This window comes from Watersipora subatra, chromosome 1 (assembly GCF_963576615.1).
Source record: "Watersipora subatra chromosome 1, tzWatSuba1.1, whole genome shotgun sequence".
In the NCBI taxonomy this organism is placed as follows: domain Eukaryota; kingdom Metazoa; phylum Bryozoa; class Gymnolaemata; order Cheilostomatida; family Watersiporidae; genus Watersipora; species Watersipora subatra.
Window position 1 is genome coordinate 33982087 of NC_088708.1, and position 11141 is coordinate 33993227.

General features: G+C 35.4%; 1 protein-coding gene across 1 annotated transcript in view; it reads right to left on the bottom strand.

The window, feature by feature from the left end:
* Positions 1–8353, bottom strand: part of LOC137385493 (dynein axonemal heavy chain 3-like) — a 68683-nt gene extending 60330 nt beyond the window's left edge. Inside the window, exons 1-9 of the mRNA XM_068071962.1 lie at positions 8255–8353; positions 6848–7034; positions 6459–6658; positions 4357–4546; positions 3651–3846; positions 3329–3454; positions 2979–3193; positions 1387–1684; positions 532–637 (exon numbers count right to left, since the gene is read on the bottom strand). Coding sequence (XP_067928063.1) covers positions 532–637; positions 1387–1684; positions 2979–3193; positions 3329–3454; positions 3651–3846; positions 4357–4546; positions 6459–6658; positions 6848–7034; positions 8255–8353 — 1617 coding nt within the window. The remainder of the gene's footprint in view (positions 1–531; positions 638–1386; positions 1685–2978; positions 3194–3328; positions 3455–3650; positions 3847–4356; positions 4547–6458; positions 6659–6847; positions 7035–8254) is intronic.
* Between the last annotated feature and the right edge of the window lie 2788 nt (positions 8354–11141).

Consider the following 11141-nt stretch of genomic DNA (forward strand, 5'->3'; position numbering starts at 1 on the left):
TAACATAACTTGTAGTTTTTTAGTACACATAGTTTTATATATATATATATATATATACACATATATACTTATATATATAAGTACATGTATATATATAAGTATATATACAATGTATATACTTATATATATATAAGTATATATACTTATATATAAGTATATATATACTTATATGTATAAGTATATATATATATATATATATATATTGATATATATAAAGTGCTAGCTACTGGGTTTCTCCATGAACATGAAAAAACTCTAAATTGAATTCAAGACTTCTTGCATTAAACATTACCCTCATTCGGTGTCTGCATGTTGCTGCCTATATAGAACATGCGGATGACACGCAGTCCATGAGCTCCTCTAAAGCAATGTCTACTGTATGTCGAGATAACTGAATATACACTGATGTAAATATAAAATTACTTATTTGAGTTTTTGACAAAACAAAGTCAGTGTTACAAGAATAATATTTCCTGGATTTATATTATAAAAATGGCATATATCAAGCATTATTGTATTGAAACAACTAACCTTCCTGAAACCAGGTATAGCATGTGCTTCTTTGAGAAAAGCGGTAACTTCTTGATCTGCTTTGTTATTCATCAAGTCGATGTACTTCCTGTAGGTGTTGAGGTATCTGAAATAAACAAAAAAAAACTAGTAGAGGAGTGTGAACTAATGTGAACATGTGATAACCAACTAATGTAAACATGTGATTACCAACTAATGTGAACATATGATTACCAACTAATGTGAACAAGTGATTACCAACTAATGTGATCATATGATTACCAACTAATGTGAACACATGATTACTAACTAATGTGAACATTTGATAACCAATTAATGTGAAAATATGACTACTAACTACTGTGAACATATGATTACTAACTATTGTGAACATGTGATTACTAACTATTGTGAACATGTGATTACCAACTAATGTGAACATATGATTACTAACTAATGTAAACATATGATTACTAACTAATTTGAACATATGATTACTAACTAATTTGAACATATGATTACTAACTAATGTGAGCATATGATTCAAGTATAACATTACCACTGCATTCACATTTTACATTCAAAATTTAGCTTGTACAATACAGAGTTGCGAATGAAATCTTTAATTAATTTGTTTTTTGTGTTAATCAAAGATTAAAAACTCAGCGCACTTGAAAACTAAAGATCGCATATCGAATAATATTATATAAATTTGCAATATATCTCCTATAACATTGGCATATAAAATTGATATATAATACAGCTCAAGACATAAAGGGTTCTATTGCAACTGATAGTCTGATAAAAGACCAAAATGAATAAAGAAAAAGATGTAGAGATATCAAATATCTCACTAACTACAATAGATGAACATACTTATGAGGCCCGATGGTGTTTTTTTTAAAGATCTCCATGACCTTGTCTGTAAACTCTGCAACAAGTGCTTCCTCAATCTTCACAGACCTCAGCAGCAACTTTTGTCCTTTCATCTCGGGAAAAAGCTCACACTCGACCCGGCTTAGTCCCTCCCCACTAGCGATGATGTCAGAGAAACACCGCAGTATGATGTCACGACATTCCCTGAAGGTCGGGTCAAAGAGAATCTTTGGATCTTCGATCTTGAGTTTGATGATCATCACTTGAGGCATGACGAACCTCAGCTCATCAAACTCACCTGAAACAGAGGCTGGAAAATGAGTAACCATCCTTGCCGGTTTGGATGGGAGACGAAGTGGGTATAGCTTTCCATCTTATTGAGTTAACATTACATGGCTTCTCTCGTTATCGCCGCTTATCACCTACATCGCATGTTCTATACACTTTGCTTTATTCTAAACATGATAGAAAAGCCTAACCGTGTCATCATCTAAGAAGGTAATCATAGTAATTCATAGAAGTCAGAAGAAAGAGCACTAAATGGTAGGTGAAATGGGAAGATTTATTGTGATGTGTAGTGTAACTAACAATACCTACTACCAATAACAGGAGTTCTTGTGATGTGTACTGCGACTAACAATACCTACTATTAATGACAAGAGTTCTTGTGATGTGTACTGTGACTAACAATACCTACTATCAATAACAAGAGTTCTTGTGATATGTACTGTGACAAACAATACCTACTACCAATAATAGGAGTTCTTGTGATGTGTAGTGTGACTAACATTAACTACTACCAATAACAAGAGTTCTTGTGATATGTACTGTGACTAACAATAACTACTATTAATAACAAGAGTTCTTGTGATGTGTACTGTGACTAACAATACCTACTACCAATAACAGGAGTTCTTGTGATATGTACTGTGACTAACAATAACTACTACCAATAACAAGAGTTCTGGTGATGCGTACTGTGACTAACAATAACTACTACCAATAACAAGAGTTCTTGTGATGTGTACTGTGACTAACAATACCTACTACCAATAAGCTGCAGTTTCATGAACTATAACAACAAATGAGCAAAATTATGTTTCATCCTTTCCTACAGCGGCAGTCCTTTACATCACACAACTGGAGCCGTTATCAAAACTAAAACCGAACACAAATGTTGAGAAAAAATGTGAGACTTGAGTGGTCAAATAGCATTATCTGGATTATGCCAATAAAACTCAAGTGTAGGATGAAAAGACCAAAAGAGTCAGATTTTCAATGTAATTGAATAGTAGATGCAGCCGACAGTAGAAACCACTGTTGCCATTCAGGGCCTGCTCATGCTTCTATTGCAATCAAAGTTTAAACTGGGCGAATGATTGTAAAGTTCACAGTTCATAAAATGCAAGTCGCCCATGATCATTCAAGCTCATATCAGTTAAAATTATCTCACGATGAAATTGGTCAATAAGAATGGTCGCATAGACTGGTTTTCAAAACACAAGAGTCGCAACAACTAAAAAGGCGTTTCTAACATAAGATATTAAATTAGAAATCAATGAGACCCAGCAAGCTGAACCAACTAGACTCACCATCAAAGTCGTTTCCTGAGGCGTGTATATGGAAGAACTCGAGGAAGTCTGCCAGAGAGTTGACGACCATCTCCCTCAGCTGAACAGACATAAGGGAGGCAACGCAGCCAAAGAAGGACTGTACGAGAGCTGTGCTATCACCGTCATTCTGTGGAATGAGATGTTCCCACAAGTGCTTCTTGTCTATGAAAACTTTTGCACAGGTCGGGATCCAGCTAAAGGGCAGAGAAATCATTTGCTTTAGCAGAAAGGTATTTTCCTATATTGAGCAAATGTTTCTCCAATTCTCAAAAGACACAGTAGGACTACATGTATGGCCTACCCATCCCGATACATAATAAGCTACAAACCTTTTTTTCAGTTCCTCATGAGCCTCCCAGCAGTGTGTCTTCACCAATGACTCAAACTCGCTTGGCAGCAGAGGAAGATCAGCGGACAAGAGGTCTTTTAGTTTCACAAATCGCAGCTTACTAAATCTATAATGGGCACATATCTCCGATATGAACAAACATGAAGGTCTGAATATCTTTCTTAGGCATAAATAAAAGAATAAATACCTTCTCACTGTTCATTGACCTCAAATTAAGTTATACCTTTCAAATACATCAATAACAGTATTAAAGAGGAAGCATTGATCCAGAAACAAAATGTTTTAGAAGGCACTGAACTTACTGATCATGCCAAATATTTTGTAGCTCCAGCATGATTCTGTTTGTTGTAAAGAGATATGATTGATTCCACTCTTTCATCGTCCTGTAGGTACTCGCCCAAGGAACGGGAGCACGAATGATTCTTTGAGGGTAGGTACGGGGTGTCCATTCAATATGGAGCCGGGCGCGCTCCTCTTTGTCTTTCAGAATATAATCGACTGAGCAGAAAACAAAAATTCAATATTGTGTATTAAAATAAAATAATACAGAACAAAATTTGGGATGAACACTGTAACAAAATGGATTTTTTTACTTGGCTTCAACAGAGAATGTCTAGAGAGTATGTGAGCATAGTTTTTGATAAAACAGTCACCCGCAGTCAACATTTTATGTGATTCTAGGCTCTCAGCTAAGTCCCTGTTAACTGGTCATTGCTTCCTTGAGAGTATGGCGTTTTACATAACTGCTAAGTAAAACAATATAGGACATGAATAGTTTCTATTTCGAAAGTTACACCGCAAGCCAGCTAAGTTAGGAACCAATATGAAAAATACAACTACATTTACATAAACCGCACATGTTGCAGTCAAATATGCACTCTATAGTTTCATCCCATCAACATTAATCGCTGAGTAAAATTGATACGCCAATTTTTGACTTGTTTTCCGCAGCGGCAGACGAGGTTAACTTAAAAATAAGAGTAAACAAGATAAGGATTATATTCTTACTGATGCATTTTCTCAGACTGTACTCATAATCCTGCAGAATCTCTTCCTTGGTCTCTCTCAAAAGTTCCTTGAGATGAGGTGCGGTTAGCAACGAGCCGTTGATGAGGTTTGTCACTTTCTCCATTTGCTCTTTTGGTTGAGGAGCAAGCATCTTTTGCTGGATGCCTTTGTTAATGTAGTAGTCATACCTCTGAATAGAAAAGGCGTACTATGTAAAGACATGTTCACAAGGTCTGTAAGGTCATAAGGTCACAGCTTATGAATTTTGACATAAACTTGATATATAAAGATACAATGTGGTATTACAAAGATATATGTGCAGCACCCTTGCGAATGAAAAAGTAATGATGAAATTTTAAAATAACTCCTAACATAGATATAACCATAGATATCACCACACGGTATATTGGATATCACCACACATTATATTGGATATCACCACACATTATATTGGATATCACCACACGGTATATTGGATATGATCACACATTATATTGGATATTACCACACAGTATATTGGATATTACCACACAGTATATTGGATATCACCACACAGGACATTGGATATCACCACACAGTATATTGGATACCAGCACACAGTATATTGGATATCACCACACAGTATATTGGATACCACCACACAGTACATTGGATATCACTATACAGTACATTGGATATTACCACAGTATATTGGTTATCACCACAGAGTACGTTGGAGATCACCACACAGTATATTGGATACCAGCACACAGTACATTGGATATCACCACACAGTATATTGGATACCAGCACACAGTACATTGGATATCACCACACAGTATATTGGATACCAGCACACAGTACATTGGATATCACCACACAGTATATTGGATACCAGCACACAGTACATTGGATATCACCACACAATATATTGGATACCAGCACACAGTATATTCTTGTGCTGGTATCAAGTATATATATAAGAGTTCTTGTAATGTGTACTGTGACTAACATTAACTACTACCAATAACAAGAGTTCTTGTGATGTGTAGTGTGACTAACAATACCTACTATTAATAACAAGAGTTCTTGTGATGTGTAGTGTGACTAACAATACCTACTACCAATAACAGGAGTTCTTGTGATGTGTACTGTGACTAACAATACCTACTACCAATAACAGGAGTTAATGTGATGTGTACTGTGACTAACATTACCTACTACCAATAATAGGAGTTCTTGTGATGTGTACTGTGACTAACAATACCTACTATTAATAATAGGAGTTCTTGTGATGTGTACTGTGACTAACAATACCTACTATTAATAACAAGAGTTCTTGTGATGTGTACTGTGACTAACAATACCTACTACCAATAACAGGAGTTCTTGTGATGTGTACTGTGACTAACATTAACTACTACCAATAACAAGAGTTCTTGTGATGTGTACTGTGACTAACAATAACTACTACCAATAACAGGAGTTCTTGTGATGTGTACTGTGACTAACAATACCTACTACCAATAACAGGAGTTCTTGTGATGTGTACTGTGACTAACAATACCGACTACCAATAACAGGAGTTCTTGTGATGTGTACTGTGACTAACGTTAACTACTACCAATAACAAGAGTTCTTGTGATGTGTAGTGTGACTAACATTAACTACTACCAATAACAAGAGTTCTTGTGATGTGTACTGTGACTAACATTAACTACTACCAATAACAAGAGTTCTGGTGATGTGTACTGTGATTAACAATACCTACTACCAATAACAGGAGTTCTTGTAATGTGTACTGTGATTAACAATACCTACTACCAATAACAGGAGTTCTTGTAATGTGTACTGTGACTAACAATACCTACTACCAATAACAGGAGTTCTTGTGATGTGTAGTGTGACTAACAATACCTACTACCAATGAGCTGCATTTTCATGAGCTATAACAACAAATGAGCGAAATTATGTTTCATCCTTTCCTACAGCGGCAGTCCTTTACATCATACAACCAGAGCTGTTATCAAAAACGATAATACATGTAGTTTATCGTTCAATAAAGTAAAACTTCATGAAGAGTACGCAGAATACTCAAACTAAAAGTAAACAGCATAACATACTTCCATGTCTATGCTGGAAGGCTCGCCAATAACTTTAGCCTCCTCTCTTTCTATCTGTAGCATGAGGTTCATCTGCCGATTAGGGGACATGGGTCTTGGTGGCTTCTCTTTGTAAATATTGGTCTGTGATGAACTGGCTCCGTCCTTTTTCCTCGGAGATATGGGAGCAAGCTCACCACTCCTGGCTCGTTTGTTGCTATCTATCGACATATATTTGGATGATCAACCAAGAATTCCTTTATGACTTTTAGTAAATTATGTATCTATTAAAGATGAGGTTGTCGATAGAAAACCGTGTTTTACCATTATAAACATGCACGTATAAGCAATTACAATTATTGAAAACCAGATGAGCTACATAGATTTGTGGTACTTATGAGTTGTTATACCTCGCATCAAAGGAGCAGCCTTGCGCTTGTATAGATCTTTGATTTTAAGATCTCTAGCCTCAGGAGTATAGTTGTTTCCAATAGATTCACTCGGGGTTCTGCAGAACTTCTCCTCCTTGAACGGTGCAGCCTGTGTCCATGATGTGCCCTTCATGATAGGCGGGTGAGCACTGTTCTTCAGCACAATCTAAAGCAATAGAAATGTTTAAATTCATGAAAGGCCATTATTTGAAACCACAAATTTAGTTATATTAAAACATGTTTTAAGCGAATATATTATGTTCAGCTTACGTCCCTGGATTAAAACTGTCATTTAAAAATCATTTTAAAACTATTTAACCGTTCTCCTGGAGAAACATAACTTACCAACACCTACAAGGGTGCCGGTATATAGAAACATAACCTACCAACACCTACAAGGGTGCCGGCATATAGAAACATAACCTACCAACACCTACAAGGGTGCCAGCATATGGAAACATAACCTACCAACACCTACAAGGGTGCCGGCATATAGAAGCATAACCTTATAACACCTACCAGGGTGCCGGTATATAGAAACATAACCTACCAACACCTACAAGGGTGCTGGCATATGGAAACATAACCTACCAACACCTACAAGGGTGCCGGCATATAGAAACATAACCTACCAACACCTACAAGGGTGCTGGCATATAGAAGCATAACCTTATAACACCTACCAGGGTGCCGGTATATAGAAACATAACCTACCAACACCTACAAGGGTGCCGGCATATAGAAACATAACCTACCAACACCTACAAGGGTGCTGGCATATAGAAGCATAACCTTATAACACCTACCAGGGTGCCGGTATATAGAAACATAACCTACCAACACCTACAAGGGTGCTGGCATATGGAAACATAACCTACCAACACCTACAAGGGTGCTGGCATACAGAGAGCTTGAATATAATGTATTTGTTTGGTTTTGGTCAAGCACTCTCACGGGTCACACATTTTCGAATGTCGCTATGCAGTGCACGATGTTGTGTAGCTTGTGTACCCTGAAATGGTGCTAAACATTTTATTTGTCCCGTTACTCTTAGCTCCACTGACATCTCCAAGCGATGGAAAACCAACTGACTGTCCGGACCTTGAGTATAAATATTGCGATGTATAACGCAAACACTAGACATTGATAAACACTAGACATTGATATCAAGTCAAGATAATATAAACTACTAGAAGAAACTAATTGAGGTTTATGCAGATACAGTCAATTAACTTCCTCCCATAGCTGTCATCCCTTGCCAATCAAGTCTTATTATGTGGCAAGTCAAATTATCTTTAAGTCAATGATTTAAACTCATGATCACTTCTAAAACAATCTTAATCAGCTGTTTGACATTATTTACAATAATTTGATGAAATGGGATACCTCATACAATTCTGTCTTCTGGCTGGCCTCGCCTGTAGGAATAGGTGGCAGCCCTGGCAGCCCTTTTGTTTTGCTGCAGCTCATCACAGGTGTTGGCATCATCTATGAAACATAGTGCAATATTTAGCTTCTCTTAAAATATTGGTATGAAATCATCAAGCTACTAGTAGAGAAAAGCCTGCTTAGATAAGGAAATTGCAAAGAACATTAATAATTAGAAAAAAAACATGAAATTTCATGTTTGTGACCAGGAGTCTAACAGCTCCAGTCTACACCAATAAAATGAATGGCTAACTAACATCATTGTGTAAGCTGCTATAGTTAACAGACAACGACTTACTCCACACCTGAACTGTAGTGTAACATGATTCACTACAATATATTACTTAGGACAGCAGATTTAGTTGTTGCTAGACAATATAGAGCTAAATATTGTACAACAAAGAAATTCCAAAATCTGAACACTTTACGCTGGTACAGCACCACAAGATAATGTGACAAGTTTGGAAGTAACCCATTGTGATGACAACATTATTTCAATCCCTAATTAAATCTTGATTTGTAACCTAATTGTGGTCTACTTTCCAAAAAGCGCAACAAATATTTGGGAAGCAAAATAGATGAAAAACAAGTTAAGGCCACTGTAAAATATGAGTGCAATGATGGAATATAAAATACAACTGTGATTTGGGTGTGAAATAAAATCTGTAGCTATACATACAGTGAGTGTACTACAAAACTTTCCTGGAGCTGTCTAATAAAGCAAAGTAGATTATTTATGTACTGCGTTAGACCTTGCCAGCAACTTGCATTTAGAAAATTAGATAAAAAATAAACAGTAAATTTGCTGTTAATCTGATGTAAGTTGTTTATTGACAAAAACAAAACAGTGAAAAGTCTGCACTATCAGCTTTGTATAGCAATTTTTTCCATATTCTCCAAATATAGATGCAGTGACTAATTGTGCATGTGCTTTTAGATAAATCCTTTTTAATCAGTTAATTTGGTATTATTAAAACTTCATTAAACATTTGAGTTTCTCATCCTCAATAATTTTACAGTCGTAAAACACCAATAGGTTTAAAAAACTGGCTAACAAATAATAACCTGTAAATTGAACTTTACATGAAAATGCAAACTGAAACAAACTCACAACACAATTCATCTATTTTAGTTGTGTGTTCATCCTAAACCAAAAATAGCAATATTAAAAAGAAAAGTACATGCTCTTTTGTGATTTATCGAAATCCTAAAATCTAATCTATTGGGTTAATCAAACCTTGTAGTAAACCGTAGAATAATGCATAAAGCGATATAGGGCAACCTGACACCTGTTTTAAACATTTTTAATATCATTATTTAATGCATTTTAATAATTATTATTTTGCAACATAGTACAAAGAAGTTAGGCAAATATGCTGTTCTGAAATGTCCGATATAAAGTTAGCAAACATTAACAGCAATTATTAATAAATACGACATACTTTTGCCCTTTCCATTGCTGCAGTTGATTGACAACACGCTCAATAACTTGGCTACACGTTAACCCCGCTACATAAACCAAAAAAACTTTTTTTACTAGTACTCGAAAGTTTGTTCAGCGTCCAAAACATTTTGCAAAAAGTAATGGATATCTGATCAAAATTTCCAATGAAACCATCCGGGCGAGCGTTGCATGGCGACATTAACCTATAAATGTTTCTACATTGAATATGCTGTAGTAAATTTTTTTTTCTTTATTTAAAATAGTATGACTGCAAATAAAATTTATTATATAAATCAAACAAATTTTTTTGTTGAGAATTCATTTACTAATTAGATTTTCGACTACATCCGCTTTAGCTAGTTGCTCATGGTGACGTGAAACTCCACCTTAACACGAGGACAATAGATACGTTTAGCCTATTGTGGTCGCATCTTTTGTTCGACTGCTGAAAATGAAATAATTATAGCAACTGTACTAGCAGCCAAAATTCAATTAATTATAAATGAATCAACTCAGTCAGAGAATAGAAGCGTCTTGAAGCCGTACGTATATAACTCTGGTACTGTTACACTCACCCAGCACACCATACTATAACCTATTAATAGATTGGATAACGCTTGTATATTGTAAATTAAATCGAGATAATTGGCGACGCAGCTAGTGCCTTTTGCCAAGGTTTAGTGTATATTTGTTGTGTACATGTTTTATAAATCAATACACCTACTAAAACATGTCATGTATAACATTGCCTGTGTCGTAAGGCTTGTCGTTGTTTCCTAGTGAGCTGTTTTATATGTTGTATAACTCTTATATAACGTATGACGATAAGTTTTTTTAATGTAATTGGGCTGTATGATAAAATAAAAGATTCTCTCAGCTCTGAGATCAGTTTTAATAATAAATCATAGATATTTTGCTGTATATTCTTAGCTGTGACATGTCTATTCCCCACCATGTTAGAATTTGGTATTTCAAAAGCATTCTATGACGGCAGCACATGCGTCATAGTTTTGTATAAAACCACCTTTAAATCTATGCTTGCTGTTAGGTCCGTAATATATGTTCGAGCTTACAGCAATATTTGTCAAGTTGTCACATTGCTTTCGTTGTTACTCGTGAATGTTAGCCTTTGTTTGTTGATGCACATTTTAGCTTGGTTGATACACTAAGTAGGAAACTTACAGCATTGTTTCATAATAGCTGTAGTTACTAAATTTACAAACTGTTTTAGTGGTATTAATAGATGCAGTCTTATCTTTTTAGTATCATCAAGTTTGCTACTTGTTTGTTTGCTAAGTAATATTAAAGGCTGTGATAAAACAGTCATTTTCAAATATTAAAGTTCGGTGAAGAAAACAATCTATTAAGAATACTTGTGTTTGTTAAACTGCTGATAGCTTA